This window comes from Lithobates pipiens, unplaced genomic scaffold (genome assembly GCF_037356315.1).
Source record: "Lithobates pipiens isolate NorthernLeopardFrog02 unplaced genomic scaffold, aLitPip1_a1.2 Scaffold_27, whole genome shotgun sequence".
Taxonomy (NCBI): Eukaryota; Metazoa; Chordata; class Amphibia; order Anura; family Ranidae; genus Lithobates; species Lithobates pipiens.
The window spans coordinates 177855205-177878078 of record NW_027507788.1 but is presented as its reverse complement, the minus strand read 5'-3'; the positions used below and the strand labels follow the sequence as shown (position 1 = coordinate 177878078).

The window sequence follows — 22874 nt, the reverse complement described above, 5'->3', positions numbered from 1 at the left end:
ATATTCATGCACATGGACAATACATGTTACATGTGGTGAAAAAGAGATAGCAAAGAATTCAATTTCTCAAAGGAGCATTGAAGCCCAAAGGGAATCCTACGCATTTCAACTCGCTGAGTCTTCTTCAGGTTGTTTAAGATTAGAGTGCATGGACTCTACAAAATAAATGTCAGTCAATGAATCCATGTATATATATCACATATCAACTATGTAGATATACAGTACCTCCCAATATGTGGATTAAAAGATAAGCATAGTTCAAAAAGTCCAGGAGCCAGGAGAAAATTCAAGGGAAAGTGTCCTAGAATATAATAAATATTTGGTAAGTATTTCATCTAATGCATGACAAAAGGAGCCCCTACCTCCATAGAGAGGCATGGATGTAAATGTAATGGCATCCCAGTCTTAGTCTGTAGGGTTCGATATTGAGTTGGCCCACCCTTTGCAGCTATAACAGCTCCATCTCTTCTGGGAAGGCCGTCCACAAGGTTTAGGAATGTGTCTATGGGAATGTTTTTTTTAACAAGGTTTATGGAAATGTTTGACCATTCTCCCAGAAGCGCATTTGTGAGGACAGACACTGATGTGGACAAGAAGGTCTGGTTCACAGTCTCCGCTCTAATTCATCCCAAAAGTGCTCTTTGGGTTGAGGTCAGGACTCTGTACAGGCCAGTCAAGTTCCTTCACCCCAAACTTGATCATCCGTGTTTTTATGGACCTTGATTTGTGCACTGGTCCAAATCATTTGGTGGAGGGGAGATTATGGTGTGGGGTTGTTTTTCAGGGGTTGGGCTTGACCCCTTAGTTCCAGTGAAGGGAACTCTTAAGGTGTCGGCATACCAAGACATTTTGGACAATTTCATGCTCCCAACTTTGTGGGAACAGTTTGGGGATGGTCCCTTCCTGTTCCAACATGATTGCACGTTTGGATTCCACTGTTCGGCGGCTTTCGGCAGGTCCATACTACGCAAGCACTGCGCAGTATAGTACAGTACAGGGTGGGCATTATTCAACAGGGGACATTTCTTGTTGGAACAACGGCGCTGCAAAAATGATGCAATGCGCATACGTGAGACGAGATTGGGGAGAGAATGGGCACTGTATCCTGGAACAGGATGCTTGTGGGCTTCACATGCCCACAAGCAAAATGAAAATGGCCAGAACACCCTGATCAAAGTTCTTTAAAAAGATGAAATCGGACATCGGGGGAGAAATTTAATAGAAGATGTGAGTTTTACAATGCCTTTTTAAATGCTTGTGAAAGGTTTAAAAAATATATATATAGATTGTAGTTGAAACTCCGCTTTAACTTGTCTAATGCCACATACACGCGACTGGACTTTCCAGCAGACTAGGTCCGACGGTCTTCTATCGGCGGAGTTCCAACGGACTTTCCGAATGAAGGACTTGGCCACACACAAACAGACTAATGCTCCATATACATGATCGGACATTCCGACCACAAAATCCGCCGGAATTTTTCCAATGGATTTTGGCGGAAACTTGTCTTGCATACACAGGGTCGCACAAAGTTGAAAATCCGATCACTCGGAACGAGGTGACGTACAAAAGGTACGAGGCCAGTAGCCAATAGCTTTCATCTCCAAATTTTTTCTGAGCATGCGTGGCACTTTGTGCGTCAGAATTCTCTACACACAATCGGAAAAAGTCAGATCGGATATTGTTGTCGGAAAATTTTAGATCCAACTCTCAATCTTTTTCTGGTCGGAAAGTCCGATAGAGCCCACACACGATCAGATTTTCTGACAACATAATCTGATCGGACTTTTTCCGTCTAATTTTCTGACCGTGTGTACAGGGCATTAGTCCGTTCGAAAGTCCGTTAGTTTTGAATGTGATGATGTAAGACGGGACTAAAAAAGGAAGTTCAATAGCCAGTAGCCAATAGCTTCCCTTGCGTCGTATTTGGTCCGTCTGACCACCTTACAGACAAACGATTTTCCCGATAGGAATTGAGTCCGTCGGACAGATTTGAAACATGTTCTATTTCTAGGTCCGTCAGATTTTTTTTATGAAAAACGATTAGATTAGCCCACATATGATCAGATTGTCCGGACTGATCCCTTCGGACCAAGTCTGCCGGAAAGTCTGGTCGTGTGTACGCAGCATAGCAGTATGCGTCAAAAACAGGGGTTTAGTCTGCACAGGTTAATTTGGTTGGTCACAGGCTGATCGGTAAGTAGGGTTTGGAATTTTCCTTGGATTTTTCCTTGGCTGTTTTTTACATATGTTGCCCTCCAATGCTCCTTGCGTCAAAGGCCAGTTATAGGTGGGGCAGTGGCTTACCTTATGGTAATATGGTATGGTGCATGCATAGTTGCCAACAGTCCCGATTTTCCTGGGACAATCCCGAATTTGGGACCCTCGTACCAATTGGTGGCTGTCCCGATTTGGGATTTTGCCCAGGGAAATCGGGAATGTTTGCTTTTGCATTTTTTTGGAGCAGTTGGTTTCAACAAAATGGCCGTTGGCGCTGCCACTAGATCATTCCCCCTTGTGTTCAGTGGAGAGAGGAAGGGGGCTTGATCCATGCAGCCAATGAATCATCTTCTCCTCTCACAATACTGAAGCCAGGGTTAGCTGCACTGAATGGCCCCTCCCCTCTCCACTGAACACACGGCGCCAGCCGCTCATGCCATGTTCCTTCTGTTCTTGTCTCAGTGCAGCAATTTTACTTGAATGTACAAGAGGGGGGTTAACTATATACAGGGGGAGGGGGGTTAATTATATACAGGAGGAGGGGGGTTAACTATTTACAGGGGAGGGGGGGTTAACTATGTATAGGAGTGGGGTTAACTATGTACAGGAGGGGGGAACTATGTACAGGAGGGGGTGTCATAAACCAGATGTGACCAGAACTGTGTGACTGTGACAGAGAGAACCAGACATAAATAGGTGAAAGTAAGTTTATTAAAGTAAATGCAACAACCAGTGATAATAAACAAACTAGCCAGCATATGTAGCAAAAGGGAGTACCAGAATCGTAGTCAAGCCAGGCCAGGGTCATAAACAGGAGATCAGTAGTTGGGGGGCTAGGAGTAAACAGACAGGGAACAAAGTGGAGGGATTAAGCTGCAGGGCAAGGATCCAGGGATACAGAAGCAGATACAAACTGGTCCAGGATACAGGGTTCAGGTTTAGGATCACAGATAAACAGGCTGCAGATCAGGGCTCCACACTGCGATGATCCCTCTGCTGGTGAACGCCAGTACTGCAGCCCAACGATGACATAATTCCAGCAGGGAAAAGCTCTTCTGACAGCTACAAACTGCCAGGAGACACCTGCTGGTGTATACCAGTATTGCACGCCAAATGATTGATATTACCAGCTGAGGGAACCTTTCCTGACAGTACCCCCAGGAAAGGAGCGACTTCTGGATGCTCCAACTAGCCGTTGCTGGGGAAAGCCCATGGCGTCAACCCGGGCAGTGGGCAAAGTCACATCAGGTTGGGCAATAAGTACGTCAAGTTGGATAGCAGGCACGGGAACCTCAAGCATAGCAGCAGGTACATCGAGATGGGCAGCAGGCACATCGAACTGGGCAACAGGCACATTAAGCTTGGCAGCCTGCACGGGCACATCAAGTGGGGCAGCAGGCACAGGCACATCAAGTGGAGCAGCAGGCACATCAGGCTGGGCAGCAGGCACAGGCACATCAGGCACAGGCAGATCAAGCTGGGCAGCAGGCACATCAAGCTGGGCAGCAGGCACGGGCACTTCAAGCTGGGCAGCAGGCACATCAAGCTCGGCAGCAGGCATTGACACTTCAAGCTTGGCAGCAGGCACATCAAGCTGGGCAGCAGGCACATCAAGAGGAGCAGCGGGCATGGGCACATCAAACTGGGCAGCAGGCACTTCAAGCTGGGAAGCAGGCACTTCAAGTTGGGCAGCAGGCATGGGCACTCCAAGCTGGGCAGAAGGCACAACAAGTGGAGCAGCAGGCATGGGCACATCAAGCTGGGCAGCAGGCATGGGCACTTCAAGCTGGGCAAGAGGCAAATGCACATCAGGCTGGGCAGCAGACAGGAACGCGTCAGGCTGGGCAGCAGACAGGAACGCGTCAGGCTGGGCAGCAGACAGGAACGTGTCAGGCTGGGCAGCAGGCAGGAACGTGTCAGGCTGGGCAGCAGGCAGGAACGCGTCAGGCTGGGCAGCAGACAGGAAGGTATGAGGCTGGGCAGCAGACAGTAACACGTCAGGCTGGACAGAAGACAGGAACACATCAGGCTTGGCAGCAGACAGGGACACATCAGGCTGGGCAGCAGACAGGGACACATCAGGCTGGGCAGCAGACAGGAAAACATTAGGCTTGGGAGCAGACGGGAAAACATCAGGCTGGGCAGCAGACATGAAAACACCAGGCTGGGCAGCAGACAGTTTCAAGTCAGGCTGGGCAGCAGACAGTGGCACATCAGGCTGGGCAGCAGACAGGAATGCATCAGGCTGGGCAGCAGGCAGGAATGCGTCAGGCTGGGCAGCAGACAGGAACGCGTCAGGCTGGGCAGCAGACAGGAACGCGTCAGGCTGGGCAGCAGACAGGAACGCGTCAGGCTGGGCAGCAGACAGGAATGCGTCAGGCTGGGCAGCAGACAGGAACGCGTCAGGCTGGGCAGCAGACAGGAATGCATCAGGCTGGGCAGCAGACAGGAACGCGTCAGGCTGGGCAGCAGACAGGAACGTTTCCGGCTGGGCAGCAGACAGGAACAAGTCCGGCTGCGCAGCAGACAGGAACACATCCGGCTGGGCAGCAGACAGAGGCTCATCAGGCTGGGTAACAGACAGGGACACATCAGGCTGAGCAGCAGACAGGGACACATCAGGCTGGGCAGCAGACAGAGGCTCATCTGGCTGGGCAGCAGACAGAGGCTCATCAGGCTGGGCAGCAAACAGAGGCTCACCAGGCTGGGCAGCAGACAGAGGCTCACCAGGCTGGGAAGCAGACAGGGGCACATCATGCTGGGCAACAGACAGGGGAACATCAGGCTGGGCAGCAGACAGAGGCTCATCAGGCTGGGCAGCAGACAGAGGCTCATCAGGCTGGGCAGCAGACAGAGGCTCATCAGGCTGGGCAGCAGACAGTGGCACATCAGGCTGGGCAGCAGACAGAGGAACATCAGGCTGGGCAGCAGACAGAGGAACATCGGGCTGGGCAGCAGACAGAGGCTCATCAGGCTGGACAGCAGACAGAGGCTCATCAGGCACCGCAGGCCCGGGAAATGGGCAACGCACCCTCAGACCGGGACACTGGCTCTGGTTCTTCGGGCTGGAATGCTGGCTCTTCAGACTGGAATGCTGGCTCTGGCTCTTCAGACTGGAACACTGGCTCTGGCTCTTCAGACTGGAACGCTGGCACCTCCTGCTGGAACTCTGGCACCCCCGGCTGGAACTCTGGCACCCCCGGCTGGAACTCTGGCACCCCCGGCTGGAACTCTGGCACCCCCGGCTGGAACTCTGGCATCCCCGGCTGGAACTCTGGCACCAGAACTTCAAGTTGGGACAGATTGGTGGCTGTGGAGGCAGGTTGGGTTAATGGCAGGACCGTTTTGGTTGGGAAAAAAACGTTTGTTTTATTTCTTTGGCTAAGCCACTGAAGCTCAGTAGGTGACTGCAGGACTGTAGGTAAGGGGTGCCGTAGACTGGAAAGAAGGATTGGTATATGGCAGAGAAGAGTTAACAGTAGTTGGGTGAAGATCTTGTGGGTTTGTAGGCAGCGAAGAAGAGGCAGGTGGGTTGAATGCAGGATAGGTACAGGGAGCAGAAACCGGATATGAGTATATGGTTGGGAGCAGCGTGTACTGTGCTGCAACTGAGGTTGACATGGCTGATGGGGAAACGTACATTTGGGTAGGCTGGTGTCTGATGGCAGAGGTGGTTTGTTTGGCTGGGGCTGATTGCACCATGCTGAAAGTATAGGTTGTACAAACTGTAGTTTTAAGTCTCCCTGTCTAACAAAAGACTGAGCAGACACAATGCACTCAGCAATCACCTGTGGGGAACAAGCTGAGTAGTGTTCACAAAAATCCACAGGATCGTCTTCAAAAAGCCATACTAAGGATACAACCTGATTCATATTAAAATGAGGAGTGAAATCATCACGTCCACCTGGGATACAGGGCAGGGCCAGCTCAGTACAGATCTTGATCAAAGGCTGCACCTCCCCAAACAATATATAACCCTGATCGACCAGGGAGTGAGCTAAATGGATAGCTGCAAACAACTGGTCACTACACCATCCTTTCAAAGCCTGGAGGCAATAATCACTACTTTCAGATGCCAGCAGAGAAAAATAAATGACCTCATCAGCATTCATGTTTACAACCAAACTGAAGCAAAATGGTTCCCCTGTGCAGCCACATTTGGTCAGGGATGGTCCTGGTATTCTGTCATAAACCAGATGTGACCAGAACTGTGTGATTGCGACAGAGTGAACCAGACATAAATAGGTGAAAGTAAGTTTATTAACCTCCCTGGCGGTATGATTCAGTCTGGAATAAGGTGCTGAAAGCGGTACAATTATTTTGCATGAAAATCTGGCTTTTATTTTGTAGTCCTGTAATTCTTAGGAATAACGCTCTGAAATCTCTTCAAACCAGAGTCTAGTGGACATCCCGGGTATGATAAAGTTTATAATATAATAAAGAATAATAAAAATTATTCAATAATGTAATCAAATCCAAAAAAAAATGAAAAAGGGACATGTTTTGGTTGCTATGGACAATCTCCAAATTCCAAGCAGTAAAAAACAGTATTTATAATATAAAAGTGCATGCAGGGCATTGCACAAACCACTAGGGACAAAGGGGGTGTGTATTTTTTACTACAGCACTGTAATCTGTAAGGTTCGGGACTCGGGATTACCGCTAAGGAGGTTAAAGTAAATGCATATGATTGTGAACACACCACCAATAAAAAAACTGAGGGAACAAACCAAACAAGCAAACAGTGATAATAAACAAACTAGCCAGCATATGTAGCAAAAGGGAGTACTAGAATCATAGTCAAGCAAGGCCAGTGTAAGGATCCAGGGATACAGTAGCAGATACAAACAGGTCCAGGATACAGGGATCAGGATCACAGATAAACAGGCTGCAGGTCAGGACACAAGGACAATACCAGGGTGATGTGTGTGTGCACTTCCCGGGTATTTATACAATGGCTGCCATCAAAGTCATGTGACACCTGATTGCAGAAGGTAATACCTGCTCCACACTGCCAGGATCATCTCAGACTCTAACCACAACCCCGTTGAGCCACGCCTGTTTAAGCCACGCCCACAATTCCCCATAAAACACACCCATTTTTCGCAGCCGCACGTAAAGTTTTATTTTTTGCTATGCCAAGCCTAAAAAACAATACTTCAAGACTTCTTTCTTTGTTACTTTCTTTCCTAAAATAGCTTCTTCCTCTACTATTTAACATGCACATACTCATAATGGCTGTTATAGTTTATAAGAAAAAGTATCCAGCCACTTAGGAAGTGATGTAAAAATCGTCACATCCTCTTTAGTCAGGAAGTGAAACAGCCACGGGGATTAGCATGTTCAATCTCATGGCAGCAGCCTAGATGCTACCTCTCCCCCTCCATGGCATCGGAGGTAAGCAATCTTCCCCTCCCTCCTCCACAGTAAAAGGAGTTTGCCATTTCAGTTATTATTTTATATTATGTTTACTATTGTATGATAATATTATATTATTCTTGTTGTTTTCCGTTTTACCGCATATCACGTGTCATTCACACTTGTATTAAAATCTGCAACGTGGCAATAAAGACACAGACAAGAAACAGCAGTCTATTATTGTGTGCACAGAAAAAGGTTATCTGCCTGGATAGCTACCCATAGACTCCGGGAGTACGGGGGCGAGGCCAGGACAATGGCAATCATAGCTCAGTCAGCTGTATCCCCATGACTGCTTTGTATTTATTAATACATTGAATTACACTGTATTTTTCTTCATTGGGGTATAAAGAATATATAGAATGAAAAAGTTCTCTCTTTCCATCGTGAAATAATCCCCATAATTTACCTAGTAGACTTATTTCCTATGATCATCAGCTCCATCTACTGGCTATAAAGCAATACTTTCCTAATGGTATAAAGATAATCTAAAATATAAATAATCTCTTTTCTTTTTTTCCAGATGATGATGATCTAAAATAACCTCCACTATTTAACATATGCATACTCATATGGCAATCATAGGTTAGTCAGCTGTATCCCCATGACTGCTTCATAAATATGTTTATGATAATATTGATTTACATACTAATAAATGTACCAACCTTATTTCTGTTGAATATAAATTGAACTCCAACATTAGTAATGTTTAGTGGAAAGTGGAAACCAAAGAGGTGAAGTGCAGCTTTTCTAGCATTGCAGGACAATGGATTCCACAACACATACATTTTATCCCGTACATGGACTAGATTCCAGAAATCATTTGGATACGTATTTCTCTAATAAGGAGGGCATGGTCTTTGCATATGATATTTTAAAATTTCCAATGGCCAATCTTCACTATCAGTTCAGCAGAGGTATGTACAGCATATATTATTGATATGAATTAACCACTTGCAGACCGGACCATTTTGCTGGTCAAAGACCAGACCACTTTTTGCGATTCGGCACTGCGTTGCTTTAACTGACAATTGCGCGGTCGTGCAACGTAGCTCCCAAACAAAATTGACGTCCTTTTTTTCCCACAAATAGAGCTTTCTTTTGGTGGTATTTGATCACCCCTGCGGTTTTTATTTTTTGCGCTATAAACAAAAATAGAGCGACAATTTTGAAAAAAACACATTATTTTTTACTTTTTGTTATAATAAATATCCCCCAAAATATATAAAAAAACATTTTTTTCCCTCAGTTTAGGCCGATACGTATTCTTCTACATATTTTTGGTAAAAAAAATCGCAATAAGCGATTATTGATTGGTTTGCGCAAAAGTTATAGCGTTTACAAAATAGGGATAGTTTTATAGCATTTTTATTAATAATTTTTTATTATTTTTTTTTTTTACTAGTAATGGCAGCGATCAGCGATTTTTATTGTGACTGCGACATTGTGGGGGACCCATCGGACATTTTTGACACATTTTTGGGAACATTGTCATTTATACAGTAATCACTGCTATATAAATGCAGTGATTCCTGTGTAAATGACACTGGCAGTGAAGGGGTTAACCAGTGGGTGGCAGTGTAGGGGTTAAGTGTTCCTAGGGGTGTGTTAATAACTGTGGGGGGGTTGGGCTTTCATTTAGTGAACACTGATCTCTGCTCCAATCACATGGAGTAGAGATTCACGTCACTAGTTGCTAGGCAGAATGGAAAAATGCTGTTTACACATTCGGCCGCTCCGTGAGACGATCGCGGGGATGCCCGCGGCGATCGAGTCCGCGGGTCCCGCGACCGGACTCACGGGGGTCCCGACCAGCACGGGAGCGCGCCACCGGCGGCGCGCTCCCGATGGCAGGGCGGCATTGAATATTGGATGTACCTGTATGCCAATATGCCTGCCCGTGCCATTCTGTCGACGTACATCGTCATGCGCTGGTCGGGAAGTGGTTAAAAAAAAAAAATTTTGTTAAAAAATCTAATGCTGCGTACACACGACCGGACTTAGGTCCGACAGACTTTCGACGGAGTTCTGACAGAGTTCTGACAGAGTTCTGACGGACTTTCCGAATGAACGGACTTGGCCACACACAATCGCACCAAAGTCCGACGGATTCGAACATGATGACGTACGACTGGACTAGAATAAGGAAGTTCATATCCAGTAGCCAATAGCTGCCCTCACGTTGGTTTTTGTCCGTTGGACTAGCACACACACGAGCGGATTTCTCAGTAGGAACTGGGTCCGGCGGAGTTCTGTCGGAAAAATTTGAAACATGTTCCATTTCTAAAGTCTGTCCGACTTTTGCAAATCAAAAGTCCGCTGCAGCCCACACACGATCGAATGGTCTGCCGGAATCATTCCGTCGGACTTTTGATGTTGAAAAGTCTGGTCGTGTGTATGCGGCATTAGAGTATCACTTACATAAGTAAAATCTTCTACTTGTGTTTGTTAGCGGATTTACCTGGAGGAGCCAATCAGGAGCGGGAACCCCCATAGTTCTTCCTCACAGCTTCCTTTTGCTGGTAGCGTGGGAATGCTTTATTTTTTACTTAAAAATTAAGCTGTTACTGCGGGGGAAAAAAATGTTTTTCACATTTTGTTGCATTACAATCTGCAATTTAAAGGGATTTGATTGAGATTTTATGTCACTGATGTACATAAAATAATCTGTAATGAAATAACAAATATCAACATCATTATACCGATTATTTACACATTCAAAAAAGTTTGGCCTTCCTCTGGTGCAACCCATGACCATGACCCTCTGAAGTTTTAATTGGTTGAATTAAGTCTACTTTTGGGTTTCAGTGGAACTTCTCCCACCCATAAGGTATGGAGGAAAGAAATATATGGGACTTTAAATGTGCCACAGAAAGGTCATACACGTAGGGGGTTATTTACAAAAAGCAAATCAACTTTGCACTGCAAGTGCACTTTAAAGTGCAGTCGCTCTAAATCTAAGAGGTAGATCTGAAATGAGGGCAAGCTCCGCTAATTTTATCATCCAATCATGTGTAAGCTAAAATGACATTTATTTTCCTTGCACGTACCCCTCGGATCTACAGCGACTTTACTTTCAAGTGCACTTGCAGTGCAAAGTGGATTTTCCTTTAGTAAATAACCCCCATAGTTATATAGTTACATAGAAGGTGAGGTTGAAAAAAGACCATCAAGTCCAACCTATGTGTGTGATTATATGTCAGTATTACATTGTATATCTCTGTATGTTGTGGTCATTCAGGTGCTTATCTAATAGTTTCTTGAAACTATTGATGCTCCCCGCTGAGACCACAGCCTGTGGAAGGGAATTCCACATCCTAGCAGCTCTTACAGTAAAGAACCCTCTACGTAGTTTAAGGTTAAATCTAATTTCTTCTAATTTGAATGAGTGGCCACATGTCTTATTAAACTGTCTTCCACGGAAACGTTTTATCCCTATTTTGGGGTCACCAGTACGGTATCTGTAAATTTAAATCATATCCCCTCTCAAGCATCTCTTCTCCAGAGAGAATAAGTTCAGTGATCGCAACCTTTCTTCATCGTGACTAATATCCTCCAGACCCTTTATTAGCTTGTTTGCCCTTCTCTGTACTCGCTCCACTTCCAGTATATAATTATTGTTTTATCTCTGGAGTTGATCCCCATTTTAATGCATGCCAATATTCTGTTTGCTTTGTTAGCAGTAGCCTGGCATTGCATGCCATTGCAGAGCCTATCATCTACTAGGATCCCCTGGTCCTTTTCCATCCTAGATTCCTCCAGAGCTTTTCCCCCTAGTGCAGTAATTCTCAACCAGGGTTCCGTGGAAATAGGCAGGGAAGCGGTTGGCATCCTATTGGCTGTAGCGCACTGTTCCCCGCTGGCCCCTCCTCCCCTCCTGTCCTTCTCGAGTGGTTGTATGTGACATAATCTGGGGGGGACAGGATAGGAGGGGCCGGGGGTAGGCAGCGCGCCACTGGAGGAGATATTTAATGAGTTCTGTAGCCAGAAGAAGAAAGTACTGAATTGTGCCCAGCTGTGTCCCCCCACAATGTGCCCAGCAGTCTGTACCAAGTAATGCCCTTTGTCATGTCCAATGTAATGTGCTCTGCCCCATGTCATGTCCCCTGCCCCATGTAATGTCCACTGTCATGCCCCCTGCCCAATGTAATGTGCCCTGTCCCATGTAATGTCCCCTGTCATGTGATCTGCCCATGTAATGTCCACTCTCATGTGCCCTGTCTCATGTAATTTTCCCTGTCATGTGCCCTGTTCCATGTAATGTGCTCTGCCCTATGTAATGTCCCCTGACCAATGTAATCTGGCCTGCCCCATGTAATGTCCCCTGTCATATGCCTTGTCCCATGTAATGTCCCTGTCCCATGTAATGTGCCCTGTCCCATGTAATGTGCCCTGCCCCATGTCATGTCCCCTTCCCCATGTAATGTTCCATGTCCCATGTCCCAAGGAATGTTCTCTGTCATGTGCCCTGTCCCATGTCATTTCCCCTGTCATGTGCCCTGTTCCATGTCATGTCCCCTCCCCCATGTAATGTCCACTGTCATGTCCCCTGCCCAATGTAATGTGCCTGTCCCATGTAATGTCCCCTATTATGTGCCCTATCCCATGTAATGTCCCCTGTCAAACCATATTTTTCCCCTGTCATGTGCCCTGTTCCATGTAATGTGCCCTGTCCCATGCAATGTCCCCTTTCATGTGCCCTGTTCAAAGTAATGTGCCCTGACCCATGTAATGTCCCCTGTAATGTGCCCTGTTCCATGTAATGTGCCCTGTCCCATGTAATGTGGCCTGCCCCATGTAATGTCCCCTGTCATATGTCCTGTCCCATGTAATGTCCCCTGTCATGTGCATTGTCTCATATAATTTCCATTGTCATGTGCCCTGTTCCATGTAATGTGCTCTGCCCTATGTAATGTCCCCTGTCATGGCCCATGTAATGTCCACTGTCATATGCCTTGTCCCATGTAATGTCCCCATGTAATGTGCCCTGTCCTATGTAATGTCTCCTGTCATGTGCCCTGTCCATGCAATGTGCCCTGTCCCATGTAATGTCCCCTGTCATGTCCCCTTTCCCATGTAATGTAGGCTGCCCCATTATAATGTCCCCTGTGATATACTCTGTCCCATGTAATGTCCCCTGTCATGTGCCCCGTTCCATGTAATGTGCTTTGTCCCATGTAATGTCCCCGGCCCATGTAATGTCCAATGTCATGTGCCCTGTCAGGTGCCCTGTTCCATGTAATGTGTTCTGCCCCATGTAATGTCCCCTGTCCCATGTAATGTCCCCTTTCATGTCCCCTGTCCCATGTAATGTCCCCTATCATGTGCCCTTTCCCATGCAATGTGCCCTATTCCATGTAATGTGCTCTGCCCCATGTAATGTGCCCTGTCCCGTGTAATGTCCCCTGCCATGTCCCCTGCCCCATGTAATGTCCCCAGTCCCATGTAATGTGCTCTGCCCCATGTAATGTCCCCTGTCCCATGTAATGTCCCCTGCCCCATGTAATGTCCCCTGTCATGTGCCCTGTTCATTTAATTTCCCCTGTCATGTGCCCTGTTCCATGTAATGTGCTCTGCCCCATTTATGTCCCCTGTCCCATGTAATGTCCCCTGCCCCGTGTAATGTCCCCTGCCCCATGTAATGTGCTCTGCCCCATGTAATGTGATCTGCCCCATGTAATGTCCCCTGTCCCATGTAATGTCCACTGTCATGTCCCCTGCCCAATGTAATGTGCCCTGTCCCATGTAATGTCCCCTATCATGTGCCCTGTCCCATGTAATATCCCCAGGGGTCAAGTCCTGGGGAAAAAAGTGTGGGAACCCCCACCCAAGATCCACTCCCCTACCAAAAAATAAATAAAAAATGATACGCTCATATGCACAAACGCTTCAAAAGTGGTATTTTTCATCCAATTTTTGTATTGTGTGTATGAAGCTTAACTGTTAGTACATACAAAAAAAACAATCCTCAATAAACATAAATACAGTAATTCTCTGAATAATCAGCATTCATTCAATTGTGCTTCCATGCAAATGTGAACATCATGTTCTGATCTTTATTGGGGAATATTATTTTGTATATAGAGTGTTTATGTGGTGAGTTTACACTCTTTCATTGAACAGAGTTTGGATAACACAGGGTTAAACGGAAAGTTCATAAATTAACTGCACATTATCTGGACAGAATGCTTGGGGAGATAGTGATGTGTTCCTGCTTAGGAGATGTATGTTAGCTTGGGGGGGCTGCAAACTCTGCAGGGGCTCCAACACACATTCGTTGCTATTCCAACCCTTCACATATTTCCACATAAACTTCCCTTCTGGCATTAAACTTTGCCAGGTATTGTGCTCAGCTTACCACCCCAAACTGATGTTCCTCCCTCAGCTCACCTCTCCCCCCCCCCCCCCTGCATGTCCTGTGAGCAGAATAGCTGATCTACCCATCAGCTAGACCTAAGCCTGATCTACCTGTCAGCTAGCTGTGATTGACAGGTAGATCGAAGCAGAAGCTGTCATGGGGCCCCCTACTGGCATAGCCTGAATGGTCAGGTGTGCAGCACTTACTATTGCGAGCTGTGTCCGCAGCTGCTTGTGTAGCACCTGCCACACAGCTAGCATACTTCAAAGTCTTGCAGGACATGGCTGCTAACGGGAACTCAGCTCCTGTTGTGAAAAAAGTACAGGAACTCCGTTCCCATGTGTTCCTGCAGGACTTGAGCCCTGAATATCCCCTGTCGAACCATATTGGTACCCTGTCATGTACCCTGTTCCATGTAATGTCCCCTGTCATGTGCCCTGTTCCAAGTAATGTCCCCTGCCATGTGCCTTGTTCCAAGTAATGTTCCCTGTCCCATGTAATGTGGCCTGCCCCATGTAATGTCCCCTGTCATATGCCCTGTCCCATGTCTCATGTAATTTCCCCTGTCATGTGCCCTGTTCCATGTAATGTGCCCTGCCCTATGTAATGTCCCCCGTCATGTCCCATGTAATGTCCCCTGTCCCATGTAATCTGGCCTGCCCCATGTAATGTCCCCTGTCATATGCCTTGTCCCATGTAATGCCCCCTGTCAAGTGCCGTGTTCCATGTAATGTCCCCTGCCCCATGTAATGTTCACTGTCATGTCCCCTGTCTCATGTAATGTGCCCTGTCATATGCCCTGTCCATGTAATGTGCCCTGTCCCATGTAATGTCCCCTGTCATGTGCCCTATCCCAGGTCATGTCCACTGTCATGTGCCCTGTCCCATGTAATGTGCCCTATCCCATGTCATGTGCCATGTTCTATGCAATGTCCCCTGTCATGTGCCCTGTCCCATGCAGGCCCATTGCGACAGGACAGGAAAAACAAGCAATTGCTTGGGGCCCCGAGCTTGCCCGGGGCCCCAGCCGCGCTGCCGGCTGCCGCTTCCTATAAGCTGCAGCCTGTAGCATGGCCGAGCTCCTCTTCCTTACTTCTGCAGTCCGCGCGGTACAGGAGATTTTTTGTTCCCGGCCGGACTGACAGGAAGTGCACACACTGAGTGCTCACTTCCTTTCAGTCCGGCCGTCCAGGAACAGAAAACTGAATCTCCTGGAGCGTGGTACGCGGTAGGCAGAGGGGTAAAAAGAATACAGGGGGAGTACTAAGGGAGGGAGGCAGTCATCAAGACCTATTTAGTAATAAAAATATGGTAGGTTGCTGACCATAATAAAAACAATTACCATAGCTTTGTTTCCATTTTTTTTCTTTACCATTCCATTTTCAGCTTATTGCTTCTTTTTGAATCAGGTAATATTTATTAAAGCTTTTTGCAAAAATGTACAAAGCAGAGAAAAGACTCTACAGTACACTCTCTGCTTTGTAAATTTTTGCAAAAAGCTTTAATACATATTACCTGATTCAAAAAAGAAGCATGACCCGTGTAGCCCAAATGTCCCTTTCTTAACCTGTTACCCGTTTCAACCCTCTCATTAACCTTATAATAATGAGACCACACTTTCCCTTTGGAGTAAACTGACCACAACAGCCTTTATTAACACAACCGAAATTACTCACTCCAAAGATATAGATTATATATATATATATTATATATATATATATATATATATATATATATATATATATTCCGTCCACCGTTCAGGAATACACCGGAGGGGCCCTTATTACCAATAAGCCCCCCACCCCTTTCAGATCATCTCTGTTTACCGCCACCGTCAAAGACCACCAGAAAGATAACGCCACAGCCCGAAAAGGGTGACTACCTTATCCATGAGGGCAACCCCACACCTGCAAGGCTTTTTGAATGCCATCTTTCAAACCCAGGGACCATAAATCAATGCCAACGTCGGAGAGATGCAACCCTTCTCTTCTTAGATAAAGGCCCACATTAGTCTCCAGTTTCCTGTGCCTAATCACCAACCCCATGTTCTGGACCACAAACCTCCCCACCACCTTATTAATCCGGACCCGCGTCTTCTGTATGCTCGCCACCGATCTAGCCCATCTCCACTGTGTCCTGGCCACGATGTCAGACCACAACAGGATGGTATTTGGAAATCTTGCCCGCAGCTTCATAAAATCCGATTTTATGTCCCCAAGTCCCTGACCTTCCGGACCCCCAGATCATTCCCCTCAGCATAAATTACTAACACGTCCGGGGGCCTGTCCAGACACACATACCTTTCCACCTCGCCCATCACCCTGTCCCACTTCATGCCAGGTATGCCCAACCAATGCAATTCAGCTTCTCTCCTGGAAATCCCCAGTTGCCTACCATCCGGCCTCATGTCTCCTCTCCTGGCCCCCCAACACACATATGAGTGGCCTATGATCCAAACGAGGCGTACTGAACCTCTATCTGAAACGAGAAACCACAATAGACTGACAAAAACTCACATCAAAACAACTCACAGCTAGCAAACCCCAACTCGGAATTCCCTCAAACAGTTCTGCCCCGTTTTTTTTCCTTTTTCTTCATGCATAACACTATTGAGAATGCCCAACCGCCAGCTGTGGTCTGATGTATGACCGAAATCTCTGCGACTCCCACCTACTGATCCTGCGCACCGATGCCTCATCCAACCCACATCTAGCAGCTACCTACAGCTCGCAAACTTCTTCTAAACACCGACACAAACTGAAATCTCGACAGGAAGAACCCATCATCCTGCATAAGGAACGGCCCCGCTCCCCCAGGTCTCACCCCACGATACCCACGCACAGCAGCCACCGGGCAAACATTGGACCCTGGTAACGCAAACAGGCATACTTCCATTCCTTTTCCCCGTTGGTCGGTTTTGGACCGCCATATATGTAACCACACCCTAGCATCATCCACCCATACATCCTGATCCAACATTCCCCCCGGCACCCTTTTTGACGAGCTTACCAACTCCCTTACCCGAAACGCCCCGTAAAAAGCCAATGAAAAGGCCGCTGTAAATAACAGCACCTCATACCAAGATGTGCAAATTGAGCCCAATACTGCACATATGGCGACCAAATTCTCAAACGTGACCAGACGTCTCGTTTCCACCCATTTGGTCTGTTTTCTAAAACCCCATAGCATCTGCTGCACCTAAAAATCTTTTGTCCAATCTTCCGAACCCTGCCACTTGAAGAGAAACGACAAGCCAGACATTTTCTTGTCAATCGCGGACGCCGATCTCCCGCCTTCCATATTACTGGCAACAAAATAAAGAACCAACAGACGCCAGTCACCAGCATCGCCGTCCATGCCCGCCTCCATCATCAACCCCCGCCATTCTTTCCATACCTTCTCGTATGTGTTCGGGTTTGGCTTGAAGAAAAGGTGGCAACCCTACCTGTCATATGCCCTGTCCCATGTAATGTCCCCTGTCATGTGCCCTGTCTCATTTAATGTCCCCTGTCATGTGCCCTCTTTCATGTAATGTGCTCTGCCCCATGTAATGTCCCCTGGCATTTCCCCTGTCCCATGTGTGGTGGAGATTTTGAAATATAATATTTATAACAAGGAGCTTCAAGGAAGCCACTGTGAGGACTTTCTAATTAAATTTCCTTGCCCCGTTTTACATATTATATATATATATATATATATATATATATATATATATATATATATATATATATATATATATCTGTATCTCAAGACACACCAACATCTTTTGGTGTGTTTTTTGCATAATAAATAAGTTGTTCTATTGTTCTTTGGGACAAGGGGCAGACATTGAGGCTCCCACATACAGTATATAGACAGAAAGGCACAGGAAGTTTTAGGTGCGAAGCATGATGTTTAACTGGGCTTGAAATTATAACCAATTAGAATTGGAGGCATGGACCCCCTAATTCCTTCAAATGGCCCTGGTTCCATGTAATGTCCCCTGTCATGTGCCCAGTCCCATGTAATGTCCCTTGTCATGTGCCCTGTCCCATGTAATGACCCCTGCCATGTGCTCTGTCCCATGTAATGTCCCCTGTCATGTGTCCTGTTCCATGTAATGTGCCCTGCCCCATGTAATGTCCACTGTCATGTGCCCTGTTCCATGTAATGTCCACTGTCATGTGCCTTGTCCCATGCAATGCCCCCTGTCATGTGCCTTGTCCCATGCAATGTCCCCTGTCATGTGCCTTGTTCCATGTAATGTGCTCTGCCCCATGTAATATGCCCTGTCCCATGTAATGTCTCCTGTCATGTCCCCTGTCCCTTATAATGTCCCCATCATGTGTCCTGTTCCATGTAATGTGCTTTGCCCCCATGTAATGTCCCCTGTCATGTCCTCTTCCCCTTGTAATGTGCTCTGCCCCATTTAATGTCCCCTGTTCCATGTAATGTGCTCTGCCCCATGTAATGTGCCCTGTCCCATGTAATGTGCAATGTGCTCTACCCCATGTAATGCCCCCTGTTCCATGTACCCCTCCCCCTTTTTTACCCTCTCTAGCCCTGCGATAAAGGAAATACCCTTGAATGGTTGCCAGACAATCATAAAAGCTGTTGAACCACTCCTCTGAAATTCCCACAAAATCTAAATCCTCCTTGTACAACAGTATCTACTTAGACCAGTTGCATACTCTCCTCTTATTGGGTGTTCCGAGATTGCAAATAGGACTTGTTACCATACTTACCTTGGGTTTGTGTGCTTTAGTCAACCTAACACTAATGACCCCAATACTACCCTCTGGAATATGTTCCACGCTATCTCTACCTCTGGACCCTCCCCCCTTCACCTAGTTTAAAAACCCATCCAACTTTTCGGCTATCTTCACTCACAGCAGATCTGCACCCTAATCAATTAGGTGTAGTCTGTCCCTTCTATAGAATTGGTGACCGACTGAGAAGTTGGTCCAGTTCTTGAGGAACCCAAACCTCTCCTTACTACACCAGCTCCTCAGCCACTTGTTTACTTCCCTAATCTCCCTCTGCCTTTCTGGTGTGGCTCGATGTATCAATAGTATTCCTGAGAATACTACCCTGGAGTTCCTTTTCCTCAATTTAGCTCCTAAGTCCCTAAAATCATTCTTTAGGACACTCCACCTCCCTCTGACTTTGTCATTGGTGCCAACATGCACCATGACAGCCGGGTCTTCCCCAGCCCCTCCCAGTAATCTGTCCACCAGATCCGTGATGTGCCGAACCCGAGTGCCCAGTAGACAGCATACAGTTCGGCGCTTCAGGTTTGTCACAGATTGCCCTCTCTGTCCTTCTAAAAATTGAGTCCCCCTACCACCAGAATGTCTTTCCTTTCCCTTCGCTTCCCCCCCACTGTCACTGGAGGAGTTCTTCCCCTGGCAGCTAAGTGAGTCCCTCAGCTCCAGCAGTACTGGTCCCTTACTAGTTTCACCAATGTCACTCAATGGAGCGTACTTATTGGGATGTTCCAGCCCAAGATCGGCCTCCCTGGCCCTTGCCCCTCTATCTTTCCTGACTATCACCCATCTACTCTTTTCTAGTGCCTGCGGCTCTTTTTCTCCACCGTCTCTGTGCTGGCCCCTGTTGGCCCCTGCTGTGTACATTCCTGGCTCTCCTTTAGTATGGAGGGTCTACTCAGTGCGGACAGTTGTTTCCCAAGATCCAGAACTTGGGCTTCCAGGGAAACAATGTCCTTACATTTTGCACAGCAGTAATCACCCTAGATCAGATAATCAAGGATCGCATACATGCCGCAAGATGTACACCAAGTCGCAGCTCCACAACCACCGGGCATCGTACCTACTAATTTAATGAGGATTGGGGATTATACCCTGTCCAAATTAACCAACAACTAGCTTCCTGACACTAATACTCAATAATACACAGGTACTCAACAATACAATAAAAAGGTACTCACAGCCCACGTGGAATCAAAGCCCACATGTACTCGCAGCTCACGTGCACTCACAATACTCAGGTACACACAATACTCAGGCACTCCCAGTACTCAGGTACACACAATACTCAGGTACACACAACACATGCATTTATATAAAACCTCCACAATGTTATACAATTGAAAAGCCAAGATAAATTCTAAATGCTTTAAAAATTACCCTATATGAATTATAATTACTTGTGGGCAATTCATTTTCCTGGTGTAAGCAAGTCCAGGAGGAAAGTTTTAGACAAGTACCAGTTGGGGTTAAAATGATTTTGAAAAAATTCTTCAGTGAGCTATTAATAACATTTATTATGAAAAGCTGTCTTGGGTGCCACCTCCATGGGAGGCAAAATGTCACTTTTAAGATTAAGCCTCTGTCTCATTTACTCCATCCAATGGCACAATAAAGGGATGGAGAATTCCAACTTGAGGTACAAAGGTCAATAATGACAGCCTGATTCAAAGAAGATTATTTTTTTATCACTGTTATGCATTTGCTTCAATACATTTGACAAAGGTTAATTCATCACAGACATCACCATACTTGTTTTCAATCTTTAAATGATCAGCACAAATGTAGAGCAAAGTGACTATATCACATATTGATGGTGATTATTTATTTAAAGCTATATTTGTCTAATCTAATGAAAAGGTAAAATATCTTTTTTGGCAGTGAAATTAGATTCAGGGAAAATAACATATGAATCTGTAATATCCCTGCAGGTCGAGTTGTGGGTACATTTGCGATTGACATCAGCCTTGGTTCCTTCATTCACCATCTCTATTCTGCCTCCAATTCCTTTAAAGAAATAGTCATATTAAGATTAAAAGAGCAATGTATCATGGAATTGAGAAGATGGGTACATGACCGTACTGGAGCATATGATTGGTCGCATACATCATCAGCTGCAGCTGAGTTAGCAGGAACAAGGTAATGGTCCCCAATGATTCCTCACTTTTTGGCTTCTACATTTTAGGTGACAGAAGATTGTTTCTTTGAAGGGAACTTTAATTGTTTTTGAGTATTTTTTATTTACTAAGTTATTTAACCACTTCAATACAGGGCACTTAAACACCTTCCCGCCCAGACCAATTTTCAGCTTTCAGTACTCTCACACTTTGAATGACAATTACTCTTTTAAGCTACACTGTATCCAAACAAAATTTGTATCATTTTTTTCTTACAATTATAGCTTTCTTTTGATACTATTTAATCACCGCTGAGTTTTTTATTTTTTGCGATATAAGCGGAAAAAGAGCGAAAATTTTGAAAAAAAAACACTTTTTTTTCGTTTCTATTGTAAAATTTTGCAAATAAGTAATTTTTATTCATAAATTTGGGTCAAAATTTATACTGCTACATATCTTTGGTAAAAATAACCCAAATTAGTGGATATTATTTTGTCTGTGTGAAAGTTATAGAGTCTACAATTTAGGGTGCAAATCACTGAAAATTGATCACATCTGATCACACCTGATGTACTGAAGGCCTATCTCATTTCTTGAGACACTAACAATCAAGGAAAGTACAAATACCCCCCAAATGACCCCTTTTTGGAAAGTAGACAGTCCAATGTATTTAGTAAGAGGCATGGTGAGTTTTTTGAAGTTGTCATTTTTCCCACAATTCTTTGCAAAATTAAGACTTTTTTTTTTTTTTTACACAAACTTATTGTATTGACAGGTTATTTCTTGAACACAGCATGCGCATACTTGCAACAACACCCAAAAATACAATCTGCTACTCCTCCCGAGTATGGCAATACCACATGTATGAGACTTTTACACAGCCTGGCCACATACAGAGGCCTAATATCCAAGTAGCACCTCCAGGCATTCTAGGAGCAAAATTACACATATAATTTCATGATGACCTAGCTCAGTTTTGAAGGCCCTGGAGCACCAGGACAATGGAAACGCCCACAAAATGACCCCATTTTGGAAAGCAAACACCCCAACATATAATCTACGAGGCATAATGAGTCTTTTTAACGGTTCATTTTTTTCCAGAAGTTTTCAGAAAACATGGGAAAAAAATGAAAATGCATTTTTTTTACACAAAGTTGTCCATTTATAAGATATTTCCAACACATAGCATGTACATAGCAAAAATGACACCCCAAAATACATTCTGCTACTCCTCCTGAGTATGGCGATACCACATGTGTGAGACTTTTACACAGCCTGGCCATATACAGAGGCCTAACATCCAAGTAGCACCTCCAGGCATTCTAGGAGTAAAATTACACATATAATTTCATGATGACCAAGCTCAGTTTTGAAGGCCCTGGAGCACCAGGACAATGGAAACGCCCACAAAATGACCCCATTTTGGAAAGCAAACACCCCAACGTATAATCTATGAGGCATAATGAGTCTTTTTAACGGTTCATTTTTTTCCAGAAGTTTTCAGAAAACGTGGGAAAAAAATGAAAATGCATTTTTTTTACACAAAGTTGTCCATTTATAAGATATTTCCAACACATATCATGTACATAGCAAAAATGACACCCCAAAATACATTCTGCTACTCCTCCTGAGTATGGCGATACCACATGTGTGAGACTTTTACACAGCCTGGCCATATACAGAGGCCTAACATCCAAGTAGCACCTCCAGGCATTCTAGGAGCAAAATTACACATATAATTTCATGATGACCTAGCTCATTTTTGAAGGCCCTGGAGCACCAGGACAATGGAAACGCCCACAAAATGACCCCATTTTGGAAAGCAAACACCCCAGCGTATAATCTATGAGGCATAATGAGTCTTTTTAACGGTTCATTTTTTTCCAGAAGTTTTCAGAAAACGTGGGAAAAAAATTAAAATGCATTTTTTTTACACAAAGTTGTCCATTTATAAGATATTTCCAACACATAGCATGTACATAGCAAAAATGACACCCCAAAATACATTCTGCTACT

General features: G+C 45.5%; 1 protein-coding gene across 1 annotated transcript in view; it reads left to right on the top strand.

Moving 5' to 3' along the window:
* The first annotated feature begins 8404 nt into the window (after positions 1-8404).
* Positions 8405-22874, top strand: part of LOC143934381 (indolethylamine N-methyltransferase-like) — a 59494-nt gene continuing 45024 nt past the window's right edge. Inside the window, exons 1-2 of the mRNA XM_077457950.1 lie at positions 8405-8555; positions 20673-20880. Coding sequence (XP_077314076.1) covers positions 8405-8555; positions 20673-20880 — 359 coding nt within the window. The remainder of the gene's footprint in view (positions 8556-20672; positions 20881-22874) is intronic.